General features: G+C 47.2%; 1 protein-coding gene across 2 annotated transcripts; it reads right to left on the bottom strand.

The window, feature by feature from the left end:
- Positions 1 to 3,869: 3,869 nt before the first annotated feature.
- Positions 3,870 to 27,734, bottom strand: CD300A (CD300a molecule). Of its 2 annotated transcripts, XM_077163737.1 has the most exons (7): positions 27,335 to 27,731; positions 18,358 to 18,693; positions 12,531 to 12,684; positions 10,965 to 11,059; positions 6,601 to 6,638; positions 6,127 to 6,234; positions 3,870 to 4,560 (listed from the first exon to the last, which is right to left on the bottom strand). In XM_077163737.1, the coding sequence occupies exons 1-7, from the start codon at positions 27,621 to 27,623 to the stop codon at positions 4,429 to 4,431; spliced, it is 1,152 nt and encodes a 383-aa protein (XP_077019852.1). In that variant the 5' UTR covers positions 27,624 to 27,731; the 3' UTR covers positions 3,870 to 4,428. The 2 variants fall into 2 exon arrangements, 1 of the variants encoding a protein (XP_077019852.1); XR_013177422.1 differs by lacking the exons at positions 3,870 to 4,560; positions 6,127 to 6,234; positions 6,601 to 6,638 and adding exons at positions 9,314 to 9,808; positions 10,072 to 10,287 and having other exon boundaries at positions 27,335 to 27,734.
- Positions 27,735 to 27,975: the final 241 nt, after the last annotated feature.

Raw genomic sequence — 27,975 nt, 5'->3', positions numbered from 1 at the left:
CCTAGGGTTGTAACTTTCCTGGCAACGTGGGACAGAAACCCTGGAATGAGCTGTGACTCAGCATCAAGGGACTGAGAAAGGCTTCTCAACTGAAAGTGGGAAGAGCGAAATGAGACAAAATAAAGTGTCAATGGCTGAGAGATTCCAAACAGAGTCAAGAGGTTATCCTGGAGGTTATTCTTACGCGTTATATAGATATCCCCTTTTTAGTTGAGGTACATTGGAGAGGCTGGAGGGAAGTGCCTGAAAATGTAGAGCTGTGTTCCAGTAGCCATGTTTCTTGAAGATGATTGTGTAATGATATAGCTTTCACAATGTGACTGTGTGATTGTGAAAACCTTGTGCCTGATGCTCCTTTTATCTACGGGATGGACAGATGAGTAAAACGTATGGATTAAAAATAAATAGATAATGGGTGGGACAAATGTTAAAATAAATTGAGTAGATTGAAGAGCTAGTGATCAATGAAAGGGAGTGGTAAGGGGTATAGAAAAAAAGGGGAAACAAAGGCTACATTGGGTAGATGGAAATACTAGCAGTCAATGAGAGGGAGAGGTAAGGGGTATGGTACGTATGAGTTTTTTTCCTTTTTCTTTTTATTTCTTTTTCTGAATTGATGCAAATGATCTAAGAAATGATCATGGTGATGAATATGCAACTATGTGATGATATCATGAGTTACTGATTACATACCAAGAATGGAAGGATTGTATGGTAAGAATGTTCATGTTTGTATGTTATGTTTAAAAAAATTTTTTAATATATATATATATGAGAGGTACTGCAGTTCAGGGTGACAGATTTTACACCAATAGGCAGTCTGATCTCCTGCTTTGCACTTAGCAATAAACTCTGTCTTTGAAACTCCATTGTCTTGGGAATTGGTTATTTGAGCACATTTGGTAGAGACTCTCCACTTCTGATAGATATCAGCCAGAGGTGGGAGTGGAGGAAAAACTCTTGGGATGGAGAAAGCAGGAATCTAGGCAGGGGGGCTAGGATTCCCCCAAAATCCTAGAGAAATAGAGACACAAGAAGCTGTGTGTTGGTGAGGAAGCAGCAGCTTCAACTTCAGCTATGACATGGGCAGAAATCCCAAAAGTTCCATTTCCTAGTGCTTCCTGACACTTGTCAAGGGATTGCATGCAGACCTTTCTCCTGATGCCTTATCTTTTTGATCAGCTGGTGGCCATCAGGTTGATACCCTGGAAAGTTTGATACTTTCCGTGTCTGATCTGCAGAATGCCCAGAGAGGTCACTTCACCATCCAGCACTGGCTGTTTTGCTCTGGTTGGTTCTGCTCTGTTTGGCCAGTTGATATTCTGCAGTGTGACTGTGATCTGGAATTCAGTTCATTGATTGTTAAGTGATTATTGACTCTTGTAAACCAAAGCTCCCTCCTTCTCCATAACCCATCATCCCTTCTCTTCAGGCTCATTCCTAATTCATCCACCTGTGCATACTAACTGATAGATAGATGCCAATGTGCCTTACTTGTTAAACAGTTACTTGCTGGCTGATACAGCCACTGTCCTTACAATGTGTCCTAATGTGTTACTATTAACATTTCAGCTTGCATAAGGCAGCCGAAGATGACTCAGCTACCTCATCACTCTTCAGTCAACTGTGGACTGATTGACCAGCTATGCTCAGTCGTATAATTTATTAAAACAAAGGTCATGGGTCTTACAGATGTGCTTAACAGTTTCTTAAGAAAAAGAAAGAGAGAGAGGAAGGTAGGGAGAGAGGGAGGGAGGGAGGAAGGAAGGAAGGAAGGAAGGGAGGGAGGGAGGGAGGGAGGGAGGGAGGGAGGAAGGAAGGAGAAAAATGAAAGGAAGGAAGGAAAAAATGAAAAAAGGAAGGAAGAGGGAAAGAAAGAGAGGAGATAGAGAGGAAGGAAAGAACAAATGAAAGAATGAAGAAAATTCCCATATATGGAGAACATTTGAAGGGTCAAGGACTCCATTCAGTGCTTCCATAAAACTCTCTCCACAATCCCAAACATACGGGAACCCAGGTTTTGCCCTCAGCTTGAGTTTCGAGAATGTATTGTGAGGGTGCACGGGTAGTCTAGTGGTTAGAATGCCTGCTTTCCATGCGGGAGACCCAGAGTCGATTCCTAGACCATGCACCCCCCACAAAAAAAAGATGCATTGTGGGTTCCACTGCACGGGGTGGGGGGTGTTGGGGGGCAAATTTGCAGAATGTAGGGCAAAGGGAGAGTACAAAGGGTCAGATTCAAAGGAGCTGGCAAAGAGCAAGAAAGGAAAGAACTGGTGACAAAGACCATGAGGATAAAGGTCAGGGTGCCTGGAAAGAGTCCCAGAGGCCACGGAACAGCCTGGAAAGAAGGGCGAGAGAGTGGCAGGAGCTGTTTATAAAGAGTCCACGTCCGGGCCTGGGGAAGAAGAGAGCCTTGCACAGCCTCTAGCCAGGGCTGGTTACAAATGAGAAACTGAGGCTCAGGTGGCCTCAAATACCTACCTCAGCCTACGTAGGTGGTTAAGGGACGAGCTGGAGCAGATCCAGCGGGCTTGGCACCCAGGGAAGGGTGGTTGCAGGCGTGGCCAGCAGCAGAAACATGCTGATCCGCACTCCATGTCTTACCATGAGGCTGAGCCAGATCAGTGGTTTATCAAGTGTGTTACCCAAAGCAATAAACTTTCAGGGGTGTGAGGTGTAAAAAGAAACAAACGTCATCTTGAGGTCATTTTCTAAACCTTGGGTCAGTGAGCCCTGGGGAATCTTTCTGACGGACTCAGGCCAATTTAGAAGTCTTTTTGCCTCCTTGGCCGTTTGTGAATTTACTGATAATTAACCAAACGTTATTTAATTTGGCAACTATGTATCATGTTGGCGCTGTCTGGCCAGCACAGTGCTGAATTTTGAAGGGAAAACCAGCTGTGAAACAAAGGCAAGACACTAAATGGCATGCAAATGACAGTACTGACATTACAAGGCCACCCCCCAGCATGCTGCCCCGCACCCCCTCCCCGAGAACAAGTCTTGCCAAGGCAGAGCAGGCCTGCTGGAGAGGGCAGTGCTGATTTCCAGATCCTCTCTCACCCGGGACCATGTGGCCGGGGCATGTCTTACTTTGTCTTGGCTCTAGAGGGCAGTCTTGAGCTTCACATGCTGCTTCCCTGCTTTGGGGCTGTGGTTTGGGGTCCCAGGCCTCCCCACTTCCTCCTTAGGGGAAATGCAGCCCATCCCCCGGGTGGGATTAGGTGCATGCAGGGGACCCTGTCAGCTGGCGTGAGGCCCTCCTCCAGGCCCAGCCGGAGGGGAGACATCGAGAGGGTCCCCCAGCCTTGGGGGACCATCTACTTGCTAAAGGGTCTTTTGAAAGCTGTGGTCCATGTGTCAGGGAAGCCTCCTCAGAAGTCACAACCTGGTTGCAATGTCAGTGGTCCAAAACCCTTAGGTGAAATATGCTCTGCTTTTAACAGTTCTTTACTTGAAATAGAAGGTCAATACACTGCTAAGAGTGGAAAGAAAATCACTGAGCGTTCGCCTAGCCAAGAGAGTGGTAGATGTGATTTTACAGCCGGCTCCAAGGAGTCCAGGTGGCTGTGCACATCAGGTTGACACCTCCCGGGCAGGGAGGCCTCGCCTGCACTTTCCAGCATGGGAAGAAGCAGCTGTGACTGTCCCTCTCCCATCTCTCCACCACGGACAGTCCTGACCATGTCCTCTTGGACCCTCAGAGCTCCTTTGTGTTCATTTGCTATCAAAGCCCAGAACCTTCTCTAATATCAGATTGCAGACATGTGGAAGGCATTATTTAAATAAATCTTTTCTTCTCTCTTGCTAAGATATTTTAAATTTTATTTGTATCTTCTATTAAAAATAAACCTATCTTAAAAACCTATCTAAGACTCGGGAGGAACTTGCCTCGGATTCTGGAACCCGGCTGCTCTGCCCAGTTTCCTTGCCTGTGGGTGAGGAGCGTTCTGGTCTTCAGCAGCCCCAGGTGGCCCCTCCATAAGTGGGCACATCTCTTCCTTTACATTATCTTGCCTCCTCTGCCCTTCTCCCCACTCCCAAGTAATCCTGGACATGTCAATGGGGCTATGAGTGGTAAAGTGATGTGTAGACATCATCCTACTTGAGCCGTGTCTGTTCCTGGGGCTGCATCAGATCAAGGAGCTCCTGTTCTCCATATACAGAGCTGGAATGCAGCTAAGGAAAAGGAGAAGGATGCAAAACCAAGAGCCAGTGAGATGGGAGGGTTTCCTACTGGTCTCCTCCAGAACGGGGGCCCCCATTCCTGCTGCTCCTCGGTGAAGCCAACAGGGCTAATGGTGCAAGAGGAACCGGCCACCGGGGGCCCAGCTGCCTCATGAGTCACATCAAGGGCCGGGGGTGAGGGCCAAGCAGCTGCCCCGGGCTCCTTGTGGCTCAGATGGCGAGGCCAGAGCCAGAAGCCTATGTCTTCTTTATCACGCTGTACTCTGGTTCCTCATGGGGCCTCTGGGAAGGGCTCCTGTTGGCTGTGGAGCCCTGACTCTGGGGGTCAAACGCCAGCAAGGAATAGTGCAGGTCTTCCTGAGCGGCTGCCTGCAGAGAGAGACACGGGGCTCAGGCAGAGGCAGGGCGGCTCGGGCTCCAGCCTCCTCCATGGTTCCACCCCTCCTCTCTCAGGACTGTCCCAACAACAGCAGGGCCCAGCCTGTGCACCCCACCCCACCCCACCTGCTAGGCCTCAGCTTTCCAGAAACAGCAGAGTCCCCAGCCCCCTGAGCCAGGAGGGTCCCTGGAGACCCTCGGGTCTGGCCCAGCCTGTTACAAGGAGGAGCCTGGGGTTTCCAGGAATGGGCCAGGCTCCCCCGAGGTGGCCTTTGGGCTGCTCCGGAATAAATGACCTGGCAACCAAGCAGCCCACAGGGCCCTTTCTGAGGACGCGAAGAGTCTGGGAAGGACCCAGGTTCTCCAGGTGGGGTCTGGATGGGCACAGGCTGCCGCTCCTGCTCTGCAGCTCTGCCTTTCTGCCATGCGGCACAAGGTTCATTACTTGTTCAGAGGGAGGTGGCAGAACGGGAAAAACCATGCCCCAAACCCACACCGAGATCATTCGTCGCGGAGTTAGGCCCGCCGGGACCCTGCTAGTCTGAGGCCGGTGACCCTGGCCTAAGGAAAGGCCATGAGAAGAAGGAAGCAGGCGTCAGCCTAGCCCTTCCTGGAGGCTCTCAGACTCCCGGCCGGGAGCCATCAGAAGGGAACTGGACTGTGCCAGCTGCTCAGGGGCCCTGGTGGGTGGACCCAGGCCCCCAGGCCCCCAGACCACACCTCATCTGCCTGCAGACACCTGGCCTGAGGGAGGCAAGACTGGATCCCCTATCTCCCAGCCCAGTGCAGGAACAACAGTAGCCCTGGATGGAGGGTGCCAGTTGGAAGTATCACAGGCAATGGGGCCACCTTTCCAGAGCTGCCCAGCAACTGGGATACCCCGGCCCAGCTGCCAGCACTCAGCATGTATGCCATCACAAAGCACAGCTGAGAAGGCTCGAGAGGCTCATGGCCCGGGGCGGGGGGGGGGGGGGGGGAGGGGAGGGGGGGAGGCTTGGACGTCTCCCCATGCAGCTCCCTGTCTGATGCCTAAATCTCCTCCCCTTCTCCTCCACCACGTGGCCCCAGGCTCTGCTTGAGCTCTTCCACTAAAGGGCATGTCATTCCCTGAGAAACAGCCCTCTCCATTTCTCTACGTTAAGGTGTCTGTGCTTAAGGGGATCAATGATGGAAACCTGGAAAATAGAGTTGAGGCCAGAGATGATGGGATCAAAACAACGAGAATTCACAGGCTGTGACCCTTGGTGCTCTGGATATACACTAGGCACTTAATAAATGTTGGGCTTTATTAATATCAGGGCTATATTCACTGACCATCCAAAGAGTCCTTCTATTCCCCCACTCCAGACCCAAGGGCTTTTTAAGACAACGACATCAAGCCCTTCAAAGGATTCTGCTCTGGAAAAATCTGTACCGGCCCCTGAGAGGCGCAGGCTCACCCAGCCAGCACCGCGTGCACGTCTTCCCTGTCCACCGCCCTCCGCTCCCTGGCAGGTGTTGCCGGCAGGGCCCAGGGCCCCAGGCCCGTGGGCTCAGGAGCTGGTCCTGTGCACTCACCACAGTGCTGTATTCCACCTCCTCACCCCTCGGTTGGGCAGGCTTTCCCTGCGAGGGCCACGTCTGCAGCTCCAGGTCAGCATAGCAGGGCTCTCTCTGCTCTGGAACCTGGGGTGTGCAGGAAGTTGGGGCAGGGGAGCCTTGGTGGGTGTCTCTCTGTCCCAGCCTCTCTGCATCTCCCAGCACCACCACCACCACCATCCTTTCCTGTGATCCATTCGGATGTACCCCTGCTCGGTGGCCTGGCTGGGAGGACCCGCCCTCAGTCTAACCCCCCTGCAGGGAGGACACAGACTAGGATGAGACCACCAGCTCTCCCAGGCATTTACTTTCTTCTCTGGACGAGTCTCCACAGTCCACCAGGGCCCCCCACTGGCTTATGAGACGACCTGACCTGCCTCCAGTGTCTGTGCTACCCCTTCCCCCCCCGGCCACCAGATGCTCCCCCCCACCTCCACTGTAGCCTTTTCTTACCTGTGTGGGGTTCCAGGATAGCTTTGAGTTCTCACAAGCTAAAGAGACAAGAGAATAAGGAGGTTGAAGTCACAGAAATCCCAGAACCAGAAAAGGGGCAGGGAAAGGATGGGGAGCTCTGGCATCCATCTGGAAACAGGCCTCTCTCTGGAGACTTCAGCTCTGGGGACCTCAAGTCTGAAATGTGGAAGGAACTCATTGGTGAGTGAGGGAGTAAATGAATAAAGGGACGAAGGGACAGAGAGGCTCCGGCTAGAGGAGATGGGCCAAATAAAGCTGGGTCTCAAAAGTCACTCATGAGAATGATGGAGGGAGAAGGGCTGGGAGCACAAATGAAATCAGAAGGAGAGATAAATGATAAAGACTGAGATGGTATAATCCAGGAATGCCTAGAGTGTATAATGATAGTGACTAAACGTACAAATTTAAAAATGCTTTTGCATGAGGAAGAACAAAGGAATGTCAATACTGCAGAGTGTTGAAAATAGATGGTAATTCATATTTTAAAACTTCAACTTATGTGTAAGACTAAAGCAAAAAATGTTCATTTGGTACAAAATTTATATTTTGATCAGGGCATTTCCTAATATAACTTATATGGACAGTTTAATTGAACACTGTAAATGCATGGAACTTTGAGTAGGGCATGACATTTTGTAGGTTTGTCCAGAGTGATGCCCCAATAAATCCCAGAGTAATTTGGACAGTGAATAAAAAAGTATTTGCATAGTCCCCTTGGAGGAATGATGAGAAAGGGGGAAAATTCAACTCCCCCACTTGGAGTAGGCCTGATATTCTCACAAGCAGAGGACAACAAGATCAGTAGGTCAAACTCTCAATCTTGGGATCTGTTCACATGAAACTTATCCCCGCAAAGGATAGGCTAAGCCTACCTTAAAATTAGGCCTAAGAGTCACCCCTAGAGAACCTCTTTTGTTGCTCAGATGTAGCCTCTGTCTTAGCCAACATGGCAAGCAAACTCACTGCCTTTCCCTTCTCTACATGGGACGTGACTCCCAGGGGTGTGGACCTTCCTGGCAACGTGGGGCAGAAATCCTAGCATGAGCTGGGACTCAGCATCAAGGGATTGAGAAAACCTTCTCGACCAAAAGGGGGAAGAGAGAAACGAGAAAAAATAAAGTGTCAGTGGCTGAGAGATTTCAAATAGAGTCAAGAGGTAATCCTGGAGGTTATTCTATGCATTCTATAGTCATCCCCTTTTTAGTTTAAGGTGTATTAGAGAGTCTGGAGGGAAGTGCCTGAAACTGGAGTTTCCAGTAGTCATGTTTCTTGAAGATGATTGTAAAATACAGCTTTCGCAATGTGACTGTGGGATTGTGAAAACCTTGTTCTGTTGCTCCTTCTATCTACAGTATGGACAGATGAGTAAAAAATATGGGTTAAAAACAAATAAATAATAGGGGGAACAAATGTAAAAATAAATTGGATAGAGGGAAATACTAGTGGTCAATGAGAGGGAGGGGTAAGGGATAAGGTATGTGTGAGTTTTTTCTTTTTTCTTCTTATTTCTTAATCTGGAGTGAAATAAATATTCTGAGAAATGATCATGGTGATGAATATACAACTATGTGATGATATTGTGAGCCTTTGATTGCACACCAAGTATGGAATGCTCATATGTTAAGAATGTCGGTGTTGCATGTTGATTGGTTTTATTAATAAAAAATAAAAAAAAAAAAGGTCACTCATGACAATGTCTCCAGATGGGAGAAGGCAGAGGGAAGGAAGGAGGCCCACTTAAAAGGACCTGTCTTAGGGAGACTAGAGCTGCCTCAAACTGCGAGAAGTCAACGGGTCACCTGATCCCTGTACCTGGGCTGGACTGGGTGGCAGACAGATACAGGAGGCTGCAGAAGGGGGCTCCGTCATGTCTCGTGGGCTCACAACCCTGACTCCCACGGCCTTTGCCTTCCAAGCATCACAGTACTTCTCTGCAAGTGGGCAGCTATGCCCCCTGGCCATCCGGGGCACCAAGTTCCTGGGTGGGCAGCGGGGATTGTGCACGTAGCCGGAATGTCCTTGGTCTAATTCTATGGCCAGGGGACCCCAGAGCTTCCTGACTAGAGGTTCCTGACTTCCCTTCCACCCCGGGAAGTCTACCCCCTCCCTTCACCCCTCTCCCACCCACTGAAAAGGGGCTTCCCAGAGCTGGAAGACACAAGATCACACGCAGTAGAGTATTGGCTGAGCCCTCCTCAGCAAGCTCAATGGAACGTGCAGCGGGAAGGAAAGAAGTCCTGATACTTGTGATGACACGGAAGAACTTTGAGGACATTATGTTCCGTGAAAGAAACCAGACACAAAAGGATAAATATGGTATGGTCTTACCCAAACATGGGCTAATTAGAATGGGCAAGCTCATGGAGTTCATATCTAGAGTATGAATTACCAGAAGACAGAATGAGGAAGACAATAGGAAATTGATGCTTGATTTGTGCAGAATTTTAAAAATAAGTTTGGCTGTAAATGTTTGGAGATGAATAGAGGTGATGGTAGCACATTACTGTGTGCTCAAATAACAGCGCTGAATTGTGTGATTGCGTTGGAGAGAGGAAGTTCAGGGTCATGTATGTCCCTAGAAGGAAGACTAGAGGATGAAATGAGGGGCTTTTATCACGCAACAAGCCCTGCAGTGGACGGTGGACAGTGTAAACACGAGACTGTCCCTCCACAAACCAGCATAAGTGTACGGCACTATTACAAGGTGTTGACAACAGGGTAGCGTATGAGAAAAATATGCCCAAAGCCAACTATGGACTACAGTTAACTGTTATGTCTTAATATTCTTCCATCACTTGTGACAAAGGTACCACATCAAAGCTAAGTATCTGGAATAGAGGGCGATACAGGGCATGGTTTTTTTTTTAGAACAATGGAGATGTTCAAAGTTGATTGTGGCGATGAAAGCAGCGCTCTGTGATAATACTGAGAACTGCTGATGGTACACTATGGATGGAGTGTATGGTGTGTGAATAAAACTGTTTGGGGAAGAAAAAAAAAGACTTCAATAACTGTGGACAAAGACCCCCGTGAGGGAATGAACTCTTATCCAGCCAGAAGAAGGAATGAAGTGTTGAGACTTGCTGCAGCATGGATGGAACCTGAAGACATTGCGGTGCATAAGGCAGACACAAAAGGGCAAGCACTGCAGGGTTTCACGCATCTGAAATACCTAGTGACAGCAAACCTGTAGAGACAGAAAGTAGCCTAGTGTTACCAGGGCTTAGGCGGAGGGAGAGAAGGGGAAATTGTTGCTGATGGCTTAAGAGTGTGAATTTTGGAAGGCTCTAAATAAATATTCCTTAAGGATTACTAAGGTGGGCCAAAAAAAAGTCCCTTAAGAATCATCTGTTCTGGGTTCGGTTCCTGGACCATGCACCCCCCCAAAAAAGAATCATCTGCTCACATAATCATCGACTGTTAGATCAAGAAGAAGACTGAGGCTCTTACTTCCATCTCAGGCACAACTCTGCTCTCCTGGAGGCGACTGGTCCCCCAGCCAATGACAAGACGGCCACGCTGCCACTCGCTCCTGTCCTATTCTCTGCTCTGACCACTCACCCAGCGCTTATAGAGGGCCAGGCTGGGGGCTGGGGGCACCAAGAACGTGCTCTGTATCTGAGCTCAGAGAAGGGCGCCTGGAGCCTCCTGGGGTAGCCACTGCAGCTGAAGATATCAAATCACATGTTGAGTCAACAAATATGTATTGTGCCCTTACTGAATGCACAGGCTTGTAGGGGAGCGGGCAAGGAAGCAGGAGACAGGGACCATGTAGTGTGAAAGGGGCTGTGATGGGCAAAGAATAGAGGGCCACCCCCGATGGGCTGGAAGCCACCCTCAGGAGACTAAGTCATGGTCCCAGAAGAAAGGAAGCCTCAGGACGGCCCTGGGGATCCACCAGGAATGAGCCAGGGCAAGAGGCCGCAGGGTGGCGGGGGCCACTCCAAGTGCTGAGAGCAAGCCCAAAAGAAAGATCTATGTAAACAGAGGCAGAGAGAGGAGAGACTGAGACGAAGAGAAGGAGCCTCAGATTGCAGCTCTTGCCGAGTTACAAGAAGCTGGTGCAAGGAAGGGGCAGCAGGAACAAGGCAGGAGAGGTGGGCAGAGCCGGATATGGCGGTCATGGCCGCCTTGTAGGGACTTGGGCCTTATCTCGAAGGTGTGGGCAGCCCGGGAAGGGGTTAAACCGAAGAGGGAGGTTGCTTCGCAGGGCAGCTGGCCCCAGGCCTGATCGGGAGCCCCCTCTGGGGTCTGCCTCCAGAGTGTGCTCTCAGAGAATGCATCTGGGATGTGCTCTGGAGGACCAGGACGCAGAGGGCAGGTCGGGGCGGGGGACAGCTCACCTTCTGTCCGCCTCTTCACCATTCTCCAGGCTAGCAGTGAGGCTCCCGCCAGCAGGAGCAGCAGAAGGGCTAACAGAGACAGCAGCACCGGGAGCCTGGGGGAGACAACGGGGCGGGGGCAGTAACGTGGGGGGCAGCCTTCCTTCCTGGAGTTTTAAATGGATTGATGAGGTCCATTGTTTAAAAAAAAGAGTAGACATAGTGGTCAATGAGAGGGAGGGAGAGGGGTATGGGCTGTATGAGTTTTTTCTTTTTATTTCTATTTTCTGGGGTGATGCAAATATTCTATCATCACATAGTTGATGATATTGCGAGCCGTTGATTGTGCACCATGTATGGACTGTATGTGTGTGAAGATTTCCCAGCAAAAATATTTTTAAAATAAAAAAAAATTTTTTAAGGTAATAGCAAAATATCTCCTTTCTACCCAGTCTCCCCTCCACTGCCCCAGACCCTAAGAAACTTCAGGAGGCTCTTTATATGAGCAAATAGAAAGGTGCATTGTTTTCATCCTACTTTCCACAAAAGGAGACATGGAGTCAACAAACAATTTTTGTACTTAACAATACATCCTGGAGATTTCCCAAACCAGTACATAAAGAAGTCCTTTGCTTTTCTTGTATAGTATTCCACTGCACAGATGCACCCTAGTTCATTAACTCTTCCCTCATCCTGGGGCCTTCCCCCATCTTGTGCAATTATGAGACTATTGTAATAAATCTCCTTGCATCTCCGCCATGGTACCCTGGGGCAAGCAGCAGTGGATTTACTGTGGAGGTAATGAAGCTTGAGCTTGTCGGCCCTGGCTTGCCTAGGCCCCCTTACACCTAGGTTTGTATTCACTATTCTCTAATGTTCTTTCTAAAGATTGCTACCCTTCCCCCAAATTGCACAACCTTCAGGCCATAAAACCCCGCTTTGCCCCTTTGTGGGTGTATCTGTAATTTTCTGGAAGTGGCGTATTGGGGGCCTGAATTTTACCATGTTCATATTGAGACAGTGACTTCGCCTGTGGAAGAGCTGGGGGTTCTGTGAATCCCAGAAACAGCTTACAATCGCATATGCATTTCTTTAGGGAGAGAGTCATCATATTCATCAGGTTCTCCCTGGGGTTGGTGACCCCCCAAAAAGGTTAGGAACCTCTAAATTTAGAGGAAAAGAGCCCAAGAGTTTGCAGAGACATAAATCTGAGTTGGGAGCCCACCCGGCCTCTTATAGCTGTGCCGCCAGGCAAACTGCTTACACATCTCTGAGCCCCAGATTATTCTTCTGTATGAAAAAGGTAATAGCAGCCCAGGGTTGTGGTGAAGGGCAAACGAAACATGCACAGAAAACACAGAGCTCATGCCTGGCAGGACATCATCAGCTCTCAGTAAATGCTATTCCCACCACCACCCCTTTCCCCCTGCAACTTCTGCCCAGCCCGAGCTTGATGTCCCAACCTGGACTTGGGGCAAAAAGAGCAGTGGCTGCAAGGGGAACCCTGGCTGGGAGCCCCACCCTGAGTTCCTCCTAGTCCATATGACCCAGTAGGCAGGGCAGGTCACGGGCACGCAGGCATCTTACCCTGTGTCCTGGCTCTGGAGAAAGGGCTCCCGGCTGCTTGCACTGGGGGTGGCACCTGCCATGGCCAGGGTTGTAGACATGGCAGCTGGAATCCCAGGTGTGGTTGTGGAAGTCTTGGCCGAAGTGATGCTGGTAGGTGTCCATGGCTTTTTTGCTGGTGGTGCAAACACAAATCAGTCTCTTGGTAGAGACACATCGTGGGATGTTAATCAGCCAGTAAAGAGGATGAAATGACTTCCGGGTCAAGATGGTGGCTTAACAATGTGCATGTTTTAGTTCGTCCTCCAAAACAACTACTAAATAACCAGAAACAGTACAGAACAGCTCCCGGAGCCATGATACTGACCAGACACACAGCGTACCCCAGTCTGGACCAGCTGGACTGGCAGCGAGCACCCCCCAGAACCGTGAGTTCCCAAAGCTGCGGCGGCCAGCACCCCTCCCCAACAGGCCGCTTCCCAGAGGGGAAAGGAAAGGACTTTACCAGCAGCAGGGACTGGGTACAATCAAACGCCAATTGTGGAACTAATTAACAAATTCTGACTACTAAAAAGAGGCCCCCAGCTTAGGTGAACCTGGTCAAAGTGGAGGTTGCTCATTTTTGCCCCCGCGCCAAGGGGGCAGGACTGACAGAAAAAGGGGGGGAAAAAAGAGGAAACAGAGGTTTTTGTGGCTGTGTATCTACAAAAGCTTGACTGCCTCTGGATACAGCGGCAGGACTTTTCAGGCTGCAACTGCCCCAGGCATAGGCAGAAGTGAGCTGTTTTGGGGGCTTGTCTGGAGCCTGTGCCTTCCCCGGGGGAGGGGTGAAGCCCAACTCATTCCTCCTGATAGGAGGCCAGTTTGGTCTGGGAAAATCTGGCTGGGGTCTATAATATCTAAGTAGACCCTCCTAAGTGTGTGTGTGTTGGGGGGGAAGGCACCACACAAGCAGGGCAAGAAACAAGAAAACAAGAACTGAAAAATTCTCCTCAGTTAAACAAAACTTAAGCTAAAGGTCCAGATGAAGCTGAACGGAATGTCAAAGAACAGATAGACAACAGATTCATCCAGCAAGAAAACCCTAGGTAAAAGAAGTGAAAGCAATCTCCAGAATAAACTAATTAAGGTAATTAAATGCCTAGACACCAGCAAAAAATAACAAATCACACTAGGAAAATTGAAGATATGGCCCAGTCAAAGGAACAAATCGACAATTCAAATGACATACAGAAGCTGAAACAATTAATTCAGAATGTACGAGCAGACATGGAAAACCTCATCAAAAACCAAATCAATGAATTGAGGGAGGATATAAAGAAGGCAAGGAAAGAACAAAAAGAAGAAACTGAAAGTCTGAAAAAACAAATCACAGAACTTATGGGAATGAAAGACACAGTAGAAGAGATGAAAAAAACAATGGAAACCTACAATAGTAGATTTCGAGAGACAGAACATAGGATTTCTGAACTGGAGGACGGAACATCTGAAATCTGACAAGAAACAGAAACTATAGGGGAAAAAATGGAAAAATATGAGCAGGGACTCAGGGAATTGAAAGACAATTTGAAGTGCACGAATATATGTGTTGTGGGTGTCCCAGAAGGAGAAGAGAAGGGAAAAGGAGGAGAAAAACTAATGGAGGAAATTATCATTGAAAATTTCCCCACTCTTATGAAAGACTTAAAATTACAGATCCAAGAAGTGCAGTGTACCCCAGAGAGAATAGATCCAAATAGACATACTCCAAGACATTTAATAATCAGAATGTCAGAGGTCAAAGAGAAAGAGAGGATCTTGAAAGCAGCAAGAGAAAAGCAAATGATCACATACAAGGGAAGCCCAGTAAGACTATGCGCAGATCTCTCAGCAGAAACCATGGAGGTGAGAAGACAGTGGGATAATACATTCAAATTATTAAAAGAGAAAAACTGCCAACCAAGAATTCTATATCCAGCAAAATTGTCCTTCAAAAATGAGGGAGAAATTAAAACATTTTCAGACAAAAAATCACTGAGGGAATTTGTGACCAAGAGACCAGTTCTGCAAGAAATACTAAAGGGAACACTAGAGACAGATATGAAGACAGAAGAGAGAGGTGTGGAGAAGAGTGTAGAAAGGAAGACTATGAGTAAAGGTAAAAAAAAGGAAAATTAGATATGACATATAAAATCCAGAAGGCAAAATATTAGAAGAAAGTACTACCCATGCAGTAATAACACTGAATGTTAATGGATTAAACTCTCCAATCAAAAGACATAGGCTGGCAGAATGGATTAAAAAACAGGACCCATCTATATGCTGTCTTTACTCAAAGGACACGAGGCCAAGGACACAAATGGACATTTACACACCAATGTTTATAGCAGCATTATTAACAATAACCAAGAGATGGAAACAGCCAAAATGTCCATCAACAGACAGTTGGCTAAACAAACTGTGACATTTACATAAGATGGAATATTATGCAGCTGTAAGACTGAATTAAGTTATGAAGCATGTCACAACATGAATGGACCTTAAGGACATTATGCTGAGTGTGATTAGTCAGAAACAAAAGGACAAATACTGTATGGTCTCACTGATATGAACTGACATTAGTGAACAAACTTGGAATATTTCCTTGGTAACAGAGACCATCAGGAGATAGAAATAGGGTAAGATATTGGGTAATTGAAGCTGAAGGGACACAGATTGTGCAACAGGACTGAATATAAAAACTCAGAAATGGACAGCACAATATTACCTAACTGTAATACAATTATGTCAAAACACTGAATGAAGCTGCATATGAAAATGATAGAGGGAGGAGGGCTGGGGCATAAATGAAATCACAAAGAAAGATAGACGATAAAGATTGAAATGGTGTAATCTAGGAATGCTTTGAGTGTATAATGATAGTGACTAAATGTACAAATTTAAAAAATGTTTTTGCATGAGGAAGAACAAAAGAATGTCATTACTGCAGTGTGCTGAAAATAGATGGTACTTAATATTTTAAAATTTCAAGTAATGTGTGAGACTAAAGCAAAAAATGTTTATTTGGTACAAATCTATACTTTGACTAGTGCATCTCCTAATATAACTTATGTAGATAGTTGATTGAACACCTTAAGTACATGGAACTTTGTATAGGACATGAGATTTTGTTGGTTTGTCCAGGTGATGCCCCGATGAATCCCAGAGTGATTTGATCAGTGAGTGGAAAAGCATTTGCAAAGTGAGAACGGGGGAAAACTCAACTTCCCCAAGTTGAATTCTTGATATTCTCACAAGCAGTGTGGACAACCAAAGCTATAGGCTGAACCCCCAGTCTTGGAGTTTGTTCATATGAAACTTAACCCCACAGGGGATAGGTCAAGCCTACTTAAAATTAAGCCTAAGAGTCACGCCCAAGAGAACCTCTTTTGTTGCTCAGATGTGGCCTCTCTCTCCAGCCAACACAGCAAGCAAACTCACCACCCTCCCCTAGTCTACGTGGGACATGACTACCAGGGGTATGGACCTTCCTGGCAGCATGGGACAGAAATCCCAGAATGAGCTGAGATTCAGCATCAAGGGATTGAGAAAACCTTCTCGACCAAAAGGGGGAAGAGTGAAATGAGACAAAGTGTCAATGGCTGAGAGATTCCAAACAGAGTCGAAAGGTTATCCTGGAAGTTATTCTTATGCATTAAGTAGATATCACCTTGTTACCCAAGATGTAATGGAGAGGCTGGAGGGAACTGCTTGAAAATGTAGAGCTATGTTCCAGTAGCCATGTTCCTTGATGAGGATTGTATAATGATATAGCTTTCACACTGTGACTGAGTGATTGTGAAAACCTTTTGTCTGATGCTCCTTTTATCTACCTTGTCAACAGATGAGAGGAACATATGGAATAAAAATAAATAATAGGGGGAACAAATGTTAAAATAGATTTAGTTTGAAATGCTAGTGAACAATGAAAGGGATCAGTAAGGGGTATGGCCTATAAAAAATTTTTTTTTCTGTTTGTTGTATTTTTCTATTGTCTTTTTATTTCTTTTTCTGAATTGATGCTAATGTTCTGGGAAATGATCATGATGATGAATATGCAACTATGTGATGATATTGTGAATTGCTGAGTGTATGTGTTGGGAATATTTGTTCCTTGTAATTTTTTTAATTAATAAAATTAAAAAAAAAAAAGAGGATGAAATTCTGATGCACACTACAACCTGGATGAACCTTGAAGACAAGTGCTGCATGAAATGGGCCAGATACAAAAGCATGAATCTTGTGTGACCTTCCTTACAGGAACTCACTGGGATATGCAAATTCATAGAGACGGTGGGGGAGGTGCAGGGGGAACAGGGCAGATGGCACCTCCAAAGGGGCCCAGGCACACCGCAGCAGTCCTGCTTTCATCTTGGTAGGGAGGGCCGGGGCTACACCTGGGAGCCCCCCGACTCACCTCCCACCCCCTCTTGTCCCCCTCTGACCAGTGGCCACACAGCGGCCAGGGAAGCCCATGGGAACTGCAAATTTGACATGTCACTTGTCAAAGCTCCAGCTGCACTCAGCACCCCACCCCCACCCCTTGTGACCCTGCTCGCTCCTGCCTGCAGCTCTCAGCCTTCCTCCTGGAAGCCCGGGGCCACTGTGGCACCAGTCCTCAGGCAGCTCTCCCCCTCTCTTCTCAGCTTCCTCTTCCCACTGTCAACTTGAGCAGAAATGCCAGCTCCTCCAGAATGCCTTCTCTGACCCTCCCTCTTTCCTCCTCCTCTTCTCTCTCCCCACTCCCTTTCTCTCTCTCTCTCTCTCTCTCTCTCTCTCTCTCTCTCACACACACACACACACACACACACACACACACTTGGTTTGGCCCTGAGGCCTGGAGCCCCTGCTGGTGGAGCCTGCGGTAACTGGGATATCCCTTTTTCAACTCTCCGCTGTCCACATCATGACTGTCCCTTTGCGGGAGCTTCTGAACATCAGGGCTGAATCGAAGGCTCCAGAGTACGCCAGCACGTGGCAGGGAAGAGGCCCTGATGGGTAGGTGTTGTGGGCTGAACTCCCTGCTGGATGAGCGCTTGGCTGCTGGAGGAGGTCTCCGGCTGAGGAGGGGGGCAGGGAGGGCTGTGGGAGGAGCCCCACGAGAGGCTGAGACCCCGCCTGAGCAGACTGGAGGCCCCCGAGAGGCCGCAGGACCCACACTCCGAGCCCAGCGGCTGGACCCTGCACAGAGACAGTGCAAAGAAAGTCAGAGAGATTGGGTGTTCCCGGGCCATCAGGACACAGAGGCGAACGGAGGCCCCCAGAGGCAGGTGGCAGGGCCTGGGGAGGGGGTGGGGTCTGCACTGAGGCTGTGGAAGTGGAGACCCATCAGTACTCAGGCGACGGCAGGGGCTCGGCTGTGGCTGCTTTCTCTCCAGGACTGGGAGGGCTGGACAGTCGGTCTGTGCCTGCACCCCGGGCCCTGGGCTTCCGAGGACAGCAAGCACCCTGAGACCCCATTTAGTCTGGGGGTCCTTTGGGATGGGCCAGCCACATGCAGCTCCAGTGGGGGCAGCAGGTACAAAGACCCCTTGTCTGTGGGGTTCAAACTCAGGTCCTTGGCAATCACCCAGCCTTGCCCCCACCCCCGCAGGCCCCCCAGGCCCGCTGAGATGCCACAAGGCAGGGAGGGGCAGAGATGACAGATGTCTCCCACCTGGCTCCCCGTCTCCCTCTCTGTCTCCCTCTCTCTTGCACATGCACCCCCCCACACACACACACCCATGCATGTGCACACACACACACATGAATAGTTTGCCTCAAGTCTGCTCAGAGACCTGCCCCAGCTGCTCTGACCCAACCCAGCCCTGCTGGGGTGGGCGGGGCTCACCTGGGCTCACGGTCACCTTGATCAGGACGACGGGGTCCCACCCTGAGAACCACGGTGTGTTCACCCCACACTGGTACTGCCCCGCGTCCTCCATGGTGAGGTTCCCCATGGTCACGGTGAAGCTCAGGTTGGCAGGATGGTCCGTGATGGACACGCGCCCATGCCTCCTCTCCAGCTCCGGTGCTTTGGTCTCCACGATCTTGTCACATAGAAAATGAGGTTTTCTGCACCAGTATTTGTTGTCCTTCTTGAGGTGCTCGTCATAGTGACACTGCAGGCTTAGGGAGCCCCCCACGGTGCCCGCCACGGTGCTGGGGCCCCTGAGAGCCAGGCAGCCTGCAAGACACACCGCAGTCGTGCCTCACCAGGGGGCCAGAGCCAGCCCCTAAGTTCCCCACACTCCCCCTGACTCCCTCCCCCAAGTCTCCTCCCCTGGCACTCTGACGCTCCTAGGATTTCGGCCACTGCAGCCCCTTCCGTAACACCCCTACTTCCCCCTGTGCTGCCCTTCCCACCCTCTCACTGCCCACGGGCCTTGCCTGACTGAAGTCACCAGCGTTAGAAGATCGCCCTCTGTGGAGCACCTGCCCTCACCGGCACATCGCACAGCCCACGTGCCGGCCCGCTCCCAGCAAGGAACTATAAGCCAGGGCAGAAGCAGGATTGTCACCTTGTTTTAGCAAAAACACTGGACACACCTAATAAAATGTGTGGATCAAAACATATTTACAACCTGGAGTAGGACATGAGATTTTGTTGGTTTGTCCAGAGTGATGCCCCGATAAATCCCAGAGTGATTTGAACAGTGAATAAAAAAGTATTTGCAAAGTCCCCTTCCGGGAATGGTGAGAAGGGGGGAAAATTCAACTTTCCCAAGTTGAATTCTTGATATTCTCACAAGCAGTGTGGACAACCAAAGCTATAGGCTGAGCCCCCAGTCTTGGGGTTTGTTCATATGAAACTTAACCCCACAAAGGATAGGTCAAGCCTACTTAAAATTAGGCCTAAGAGTCACGCCCAAGAAAACCTCTTTTGTTGCTCAGATGTGGCCTCTCTCTCCAGCCAACACATCAAGCAAACTCACCACCCTCCCCCGTCTATGTGGGAGATGACTCCCAGGGGTGTGGAGCTTCCTGGCAATGTGGGACAGAAATCCTAGAATGAGCTGAGACTCAGAATCAAGGGATTGAGAAAACCTTCTCGACCAAAAGGGGGAAGAGTGAAATGAGACAAGATAAGTGTCAATGGCTGAGAGATTCCAAACAGAGTAGAGAGGTTATCTTGGAGGTTATTCTTACGCATTAAATAGATATCACCTTGTTAGTCAAGATGTAGTGGAGAGGCTAGAACAAACTGCCTGAAAATGTGGAACTGTGTTCCTGTAATCGTTGTTTCTTAAAGATGATTGAATAATGATACAGCTGTGTGATTGTGTGATTGTGAAAACCTTGTGTCTGATGCTCCTTTTATCTACCCTATCAACAGATGAGTAAAACATATGGAATAAAGATAAATAATAGGAGGAGATGGAAGGGCATACCATGTTAGATGGAAGGGCATACCATGTTCATGGATTGGAAGACTAAATATAGTTAAGATGTCAATCCAACCTAAATTGATTTACAGATTCAACGCAATACTAATAAAAATCCCAACAACTTATTTTTCAGAAATAGAAAAACTAATAAGCAAATTTATCTGGAAGGGCAGGGTGCCCCGAATTCCTAAAAGTATCTTGAGGAAAAAAAACGAAGCTGGAGGTCTCACGGTGCCGGACTTTAAGGCATATTATGAAGTCACAGTGGTCAAAACAGCATGGTATTGGCATAAAGATAGATATATCGACCAATGGAATTGAATAGAGTGCTCAGATATAGACCCTCTCATCTATGGACATTTGATCTTTGATAAGGCAGTCAAGCCAACTCACCTGGGACAGAACAGTCTCTTCAATAAATGGTGCCTAGAGAACTGGATATCCATATGCAAAAGAATGAAAGAGGATCCGTATCTCACACCCTATACAAAAGCTAACTCAAAATGGATCAAAGATCTAAACATTAGGTTTAAGACCATAAAACAGTTAGAGGAAAATGTAAGGAGATACCTTATGAATCTTATAACTGGAGGTGGTTTTATGGACCTTACACCTAAAGCAAGAGCACTGAAGAAAGAAAGAAATAAATGGGAGCTCCTCAAAATTAAACACTTTTGTGCATCAAAGAACTTAATCAAGAAAGTAAAAAGACAGACTACACAACGGGAGACAATATTTGGAAATGACATATCAGATAAACTTCTGGTATCCAGAATTTATAAAGAGATTGTCCAACTCAACAACAAAAAGACAGCCAATCCAATTACAAAATGGGGAAAAGACTTGAACAGACACCTCTCAGAAGAGGAAATACAAATGGCCAAAAAGAACATGAAGAGATGCTCAATGTCCCTGGCCATTAGAGAAATGCAAATCAAAACCACAATGAGATATCATCTCACACCCACCAGAATGGCCATTATCAACAAAACAGAAAATGACAAGTGCTGGAGAGGATGTGGAGAAAGAGGCACACTTATCCACTGTTGGTGGGAATGTCAAATGGTGCAACCACTGTGGAAGGCAGTTTGGTGGTTCCTCAAAAAACTGAATATAAAATTGCCATACGACCCAGCAATACCATTGCTAGGTATCTACTTAGAGGACTTAAGGGCAAAGACACAAACGGACATTTGCACACCAATGTTTATAGCAGCATTATTTACAATTGCAAAGAGATGGAAACAGCCAAAATGTCCATCAACAGACAAGTGGCTTAACAAACTGTGGTATATACATACGATGGAATATTATGCAGCTCTAAGACAGAATAAACTTATGAAGCATGTAATAACATGGATGGACCTAGAGAACATTATGCTGAATGAGACTAGCCAAAAACTAAAGGACAAATACTGTATGGTCTCACTGATATGAACCGACATCAGTGAATAAACTTGGAATATGTCACTGGTAACAGAGACCATCAGGAGATAGAAATAGGGTAAGATAATGGGTAATTGGAGCTGAAGGGATACAGACTGTGCAACAGGACTGGATACAAAAACTCAGAAATGGACAGCACAATACTACCTAGTTGTAATGTAATTATGTTAAAACATTGAATGAAGCTGCATGTGAGGTATAGGTTTTTTTTTCTCTCTATTACCATTTTATTTTTTTCTGTTGTCTTTTTATTTCTTTTTCTAAATCGGTGCAAATGTACTAAGAAATGATGAATATGCAACTATGTGATGATATTAAGAATTACTGATTATATATGTAGAATGGAATGATTTCTAAATGTTTTGTTAGTTAATTTTTTAATTAATAAAAAAATAATAGGGGGAACAAATGTTAAAATAAATTTAGAATGAAATGTTGGTGATTGGTGAGGGGGAGGGGTGGGGGTATGGTTTATATGAATTTTTTTCTGTTTTTATTTTATTTATTTTTCTGAATAGATGCAAATGTTCCAAGAAATGATCATGATGATGAATATGCAACTATGTGATGATATTGTGAATTACTGATTATATATGTTGTGTTAGTTAGATTCAGTTGTCAACTTGGCCAGGTGAGCATATCTAGTTCTGTTGCTGCGGACACAAGCCAATGGTAGGTGAACCTCATCTGTTGCTAATTACATCTGCAGTAGCAGTCGGCTAGGAGGCGTGTCTGCTGCAATGAGTGAGGTTTGACTTAATTGGCTGGTGCTTAAATGAGAGAACACAATGTAACACAGCCTAGCAGCTCGGCATTCTTCATCTCAGCACTAGCAGCTCAGCCCAGGCCTTTGGAGATGCAGAAAGAAGTTACCCCAGGGAAAGTTGTTGGAACCCAGGGGCCTGGAGAGAAGACCAGCAGAGACCATCTTGTGCCTTCCATGTAAGAAAGAACCTCAGTGGAAAGTAAGCTGCCTTTCCTCTGAAGAACCAACAAAATAAATCCCCTTTTATTAAAAGCCAATCCATCTCTGGTGTGTTGCATTCCAGCAGCTAGCAAACTAGAACATATGTAGAATGGAATGATAAAAAATTACGAATGTTTGCATTTGGTGTTTTCTGGTATTTTAAAAAAATTTTTTTAATTGATAAAAATATAAAAAAGAATGGCTATAAAAGTTTATGAACTTGCTGCCTTCTATTGTGGGTAATTTTCTAGCATTGAATTAGTACTTCATTCCTTTCAAGGAAAATAAAATTTAAAAAGTTAAAAAAAAAAAAACAGATTCACACATACAGGAAGTGTATGTGTGATGACTGATGACAATCTTCATTTCATCTTCTGATAGGTGATTTTCAAAAAAGTTCATTATTTATTACTGTCATGGTCAAGTTCATGTGTCAACTTGGCCAGGTGGTGGTACCTGTTTGTCTGGTTGGGCAAGTGCTGGCCTGTCTGTTGCTATGAGGACATTTCATAGAATTAAATCATGATCACTTCGGCTGCATTCACAGCTGATTCCATTTGTAATCAGCCAAGGGGAGTGTCTTCTGCAATGAGTGAATCTAATCCATGTAAGGCTTTTAAGGAGGATTCAAAAGAGACAGGCTCTCCTCCTGCTTTGGCCAGCAAGCCTCTCCTGCGGAGTTTGTCCAGACCCTCCATCGGAATTGTCAGCTTCACAGCCTGCCTTATGAATTTTGGACTCTACATTCCCATGCTTATGTGAGACACTTTTATACATTTTATATTTATGAATATTTCCTGTTGATTCTGTTTCCCTAGAGAACCCTAACTAATGCAATCACCAAGAGGGACGCCTGCTGCTTTCCCTAGTAGTGCTGAGGTACAAAGTTTCACCAGTAAGGTCATGCATGGGGAGCCAACGTCGGCCACCCAAGTGGGGCCACGCCGTCAGGCCTGGGCTTATGGACACAGCCCCTGGGCTGTGCCAGCGCCACTCCTCGCCATCCTTGCAACTCTGGGATCAGGTCCCCATACTGGCTGGGGGGTGGGGATGGGGGGCTTGGTCTTGTCTCCTAGAATTAAAATTCTTCATTTTATTTACGTTTTCATGTTCTTAAATCCCCTTTTCTTGGAGACCTGGGGACCACAGGAGTGTAAGCTCCAGGAGGGCTGGGAACTTGTTCTTCTCATCCTTTCAGTATCTAGAGGTACCTGGCAGATAGCAGCTCCTCAAGAAATACTGCAGAGCGAGCTGCTCGGCTCCCCTGGGGCCTCTCCAAGAACCTTTGGTCTCTCCCCACCTCATACTCCCTAAATCTCAGTTCCTGGTTACCCAGAGCTGACCACAAACCCAATCAGCCCCTCCCTAGACCTCCTCTCCTCGCCTGGAAGCGCAGGTGCCCTGTAGAGGTATGCAGAGAAGGCCTTGAGCCCTCCTGGGGCTGGTGACATTTACAGAAAGGCTCAGTAGTGATTGCCAAGGTGGCATGGAAAGGGCTTGTTCTGGCTTCAGCATCAGAAGAATCTGGGTTGTCATCTTGACTGTATTATTATACATAAGAATGTATCAGCTGTGTGTTTTGGGGCAGGTTACTTAATCTCTCTGAGCTTCAGGTGCCTGTAAGATGATGATAATTGTGCTTATCTCACATGGCATTTGGGGCATTAAATGAGATAATGGGTGTACAACATCTGCTAAATAATTCTAGGTTGAGCCATATGAAATTGCTGATATTTAATTGTTTGTATTTTATTAAATTTTTTTTTTAGCCATGGACAGGCACTGGGAATCGGACCCGGGTGTCCGGCATGGTAGGCAAGAATTTGGCCACTGAGCCACCATTGCCCGCGTCTATTTAATTGGTTTTAACAACAACAACAACAAAAAAATCCAGGAATCTCATGATTCAACCTAAGGAAAACTGATAACCCTCTAGCTAGCCTAAATAAGAAAAAAAAGAGGGAAAACACAATGCACAAAATCAGAAATGAAAAGAAAAATAACTGCAAATAGAGAGGAAATGCAAAGAATCAACACAGCACTTTGCAGAAATTCTCTACAAATTACTTTGAAAATAGGATCAATGGGTGACTTTGAAGAAAAGCATAAATCACTAAAATTGATGCAAGTAAAGTATCAGCCCAGCCCTCTGCACCCAGCACCCTGTGCCTTACCCCTTCCTTCCTATCTGTGACTGCAAGCTGCCCTCGCTCCTTGCCCGGGCCTTGGTTCTTCTCCCTGACTGGGGAGTCCGCACCCCCCACCCCCTGCCCGTGGCACCCAGTCCCCAGACCCAACCCTCATTCTGTCTCCAGCGTCTGGTTTCCCTTTGGGGTCTCTCCCTCCATCCCCCTCCTGATTCACTTTTCTCCTCTTCGCAGCCACAAAAAATAAACCACCTATCCTGGTCTCCCAAAAAAGTTCTGCCCGCTGCACCTATGACAATGTCAGTGCAACCGAGGAACAGGGAGGGTGCCAGAAAACTCTCACTTTTCATCTCCCCATCTCCCCACTCACGCGGAATAGTCACACTCACTTACCAGCCTCCCAATTTTGCCTGCCTGTCTATGCTTTCTCCTGACCTACACTTATCCCCCTCCCCTCCCCGCACCCCACCCCACTGACCATAAACGCAGACACTAAAGGGCCCCCTAGGCCAGGGTCCTCACTGTTCCCCGAACTCCTCGGCTGGATGCAAAGGCCCATCCCGCTCAGGTCACGGAAGGAGCAAGTAGGAAGGTAAATGGGTTCACCACGCAACTCAAGAAGTTAGGAAAAGTGGACCTTAAGGACATTATGCTGCGTGAGATTAGCCAGAAACGAAAGGACAAATACTGTATGGTCTCACTGATATGAACTGACATTAGTGAATAAACTTGGAGAATTTCGTTGGTAACAGAGACCATCAAGAGATAGAAATAGGGTAGATATTGGGTAATTGGAATTGAAGGGATACAGATTGTGCAACAGGACTGATTGTAAACTGATTGTAAAACCTCAGAAATGGACAGCATAATATTACCTAACTGTAATGCAATTATGTTAAAACACGAATGAAGCTGAATGTGAGAATGATGGAGAGAAGAGGGCTGGGGGCAGAAATGAAATCAGAAAGAAAGATAGACGATAAAGACTGAGATCATATAATCTAGGAATGCCTAGAGTGTATAATGATAGTGACTAAATGGACAAATTTTAAAAATGTTATAACTTTCACAATGTGACTGTGTGATTGTGAAAACCTTGTGTCTGATGCTCCTTTTATCTACCTTGTCAACAGATGAGTAGAACATATGGAATAAAAATAAATAATAGGGGGAACAAAGGTTAAAATAAATTTAGTTTGAAATGCTAGTGATCAATGAAAGCGAGGGGTAAGGGGTATGGTATATATAATCTTTTTTTTTTCTCTGTTTTTTATTTCTTTTTCTGTTGTCTTTTTATTTCTTTTTCTGAATTGATGCAAATGTTCTGAGAAATGATGAATATGCAGCTAAGTGATGATATTGTGAATTACTGATATATATATAGAACGGAATGATCACATGTTAATGTTTTAGTTCGTTTGTTGTTAAATTTTTTTAATTAATAAATAAATAAATTTTAAAAAATTGGTCCAAAATAGATTTGAAAAAAAAAGACTTAGACCAATAGTGATAAGTGTTATCAAGGGTGTTTTTCCCTACCAAAAAGAAAAAAAAAAAAGGATCAAACCTGATTTCACAAGTTTAATTATTTCAAACCTTCAGGGAACAAACAATCCTGCTTTTATTTAAATAATTGTAGGAAATGTAGGCACAAGGAAATCTCACCAATCATTTTCATGAAATCATCATGATACATGGAAACTAAAATCTGGCCAAATCTCTTAATGTAATTCACCACCTTAATAGTTCAAAGGAGGAAAAAATTAATAATCCTCCTCAGAGACAATGAGACAGCATCCAACACCTCGTCATAAGTTGTCATAAATGGACAATATTTTTATTGTCCATTTATTTTTAATATTTAGTGAGAAACACTGGCCAAGCCTAGGAGACTGCTTTGTCATTCTGACTGCTTTGTCAGAGTAATGGGTACCATTGTCAGGGGGAGAAAGAAATCAGAGAAGTAAATATCAGAGAGAATCAGCAAACCCTCAGTGTGTGCAGGCACATGGAAACCCAAGAAAATCTAAGAGAATCAATGGGAAATTATAGAAATGTGGATGATGTCAAAACAAAACAAAAAGTTAATAGCTTTCCTGTAGACATCTAGTTAGCAAATATAATTGAAAAAACCTCCGCTTTAAAAGGAAAACAACCCAAAATATTTCAAATATCATAGAAAAGAGCTAACCAGAAACAGGCAGCACCTCTCTGAGGAAAGCCGTAAAACCCTACTTGGGGGTGGGATGGGGCACGGAAGACAACCCCAGGCAAGGATTGATATTGGATAGGCAGGCTCAGCCCTCATCTCCGGGAGAAAAGTCTCCTTCCGTCCCTCGCCCAGTTGCACTTCCTTCCTCTCGTCCCCACGGCCCTTACATCTCCCCCTCTAGGTTCATTTCTCTCCTAGGAGACGACTGATCCCTCGTCTTCAGGCCCATTGGGGTTGGTCAGCCAACCCTGGCACTGCCCGGGCGCCTCTCCGCTGTCCCTGAGACGTTGGCTTGTCCCTTCTCAGTCCCCAACTTTCCTCTTGAGACTCCCCAAATCCCAAGCCCAGTATGGCCCTTCTCTACCCACTCTGGGGCATCCTGCCTCTCTGCTTCCTTCTTCCTGGAATAATCCATCTGGAAGCCTCTGATGAGCCCCTCCTCCATGCCCACCCTCGCCCACCCCCCACAGAGGCCCATCCAAGGCCAGGTGAGTGCAGAGGGAGGGACGCACACCCTTAGCCCTCCCCCTCGGGGCTGCAGCCCCTTGCTCCCTTATCTGACACAGTGGGCAGAGTGGCGCCCCGTTCAGAGTCCAGACTCAGGGGTTTGAGGTGACACCACCACCACCCCAAGAGTCCTCCCCACACACACCCTCCCCGCCCCTCACCTGGCACCCAGAACAGCAGCAGCACCGAGGGCAGCCACGCCGCCCTGTCCCGCTGGGTCATCTCTGAGGCAGGTGCCGCCTGAGCCGTCCAGGTCCCCACCAGGCCTGGGGCATCAGCCCTCGAGAGGGGAGGGCCAGGTCTCCAGGGCTCCCACTTCTGCTTTTCTTTGCTTCTTGCTGCTTCCTTGTTTGGCTTCTTTTGGGGTCTGTTCCTAGAGCAAATCAGAGAGTGGAGGAAGCTGCGGGAGACAAGAGGCCGGGCGCCGGTTGAGCTGCCACCTGGATCCATGCACTCCCCCAGTTCATCCCGTGGGACTCAGCAGGTTCCACTGATAGGCCCCCCACCGCCACCCCTGGCCCTGTGAACCGCCACAGCTCGCAGGCCTGATTGCCCTACTCCCGGGCAAGCTGCAGGACACAGGGCTAGCAGGACTGATTTCCTTCTGGTCATGACCAATAACTCCTTCCTCATTTCCTCACAGTTACCACAAGCAAGGCTGCAGGAGGAGCAAGCCCGAGCCATGAGGCTGCACCCCGAGGAGCTCCCCAGCAATAGACTTGGACACTCCTCCCCCCCAAATTGGCACTGCAACCCTAGAGCCCCTGAATGGTTTCTGGTCTTGGGCATGTGCCCTCAACTT

The sequence above is a fragment of the Tamandua tetradactyla genome, chromosome 6 (genome assembly GCF_023851605.1).
Source record: "Tamandua tetradactyla isolate mTamTet1 chromosome 6, mTamTet1.pri, whole genome shotgun sequence".
In the NCBI taxonomy this organism is placed as follows: Eukaryota; Metazoa; Chordata; class Mammalia; order Pilosa; family Myrmecophagidae; genus Tamandua; species Tamandua tetradactyla.
This window is presented reverse-complemented; position numbering and strand designations above follow the sequence as displayed.

Bases quoted from the DNA above. Each gene is read 5' to 3' on its own strand.
- CD300A (XM_077163737.1), bottom strand. From the start codon at position 27,623: ATGGATCCAGGTGGCAGCTCAACCGGCGCCCGGCCTCTTGTCTCCCGC. The intron at 18,694-27,334 runs GTGAGGGGCGGG...TGTGTCTTGCAG, and splicing joins GCTGCTGTTCTGGGTGCCAG to GCTGCCTGGCTCTCAGGGGC. The intron at 6,235-6,600 runs GTAAGAAAAGGC...TGCACACCCCAG, and splicing joins TATCCTGGAACCCCACACAG to GTTCCAGAGCAGAGAGAGCC.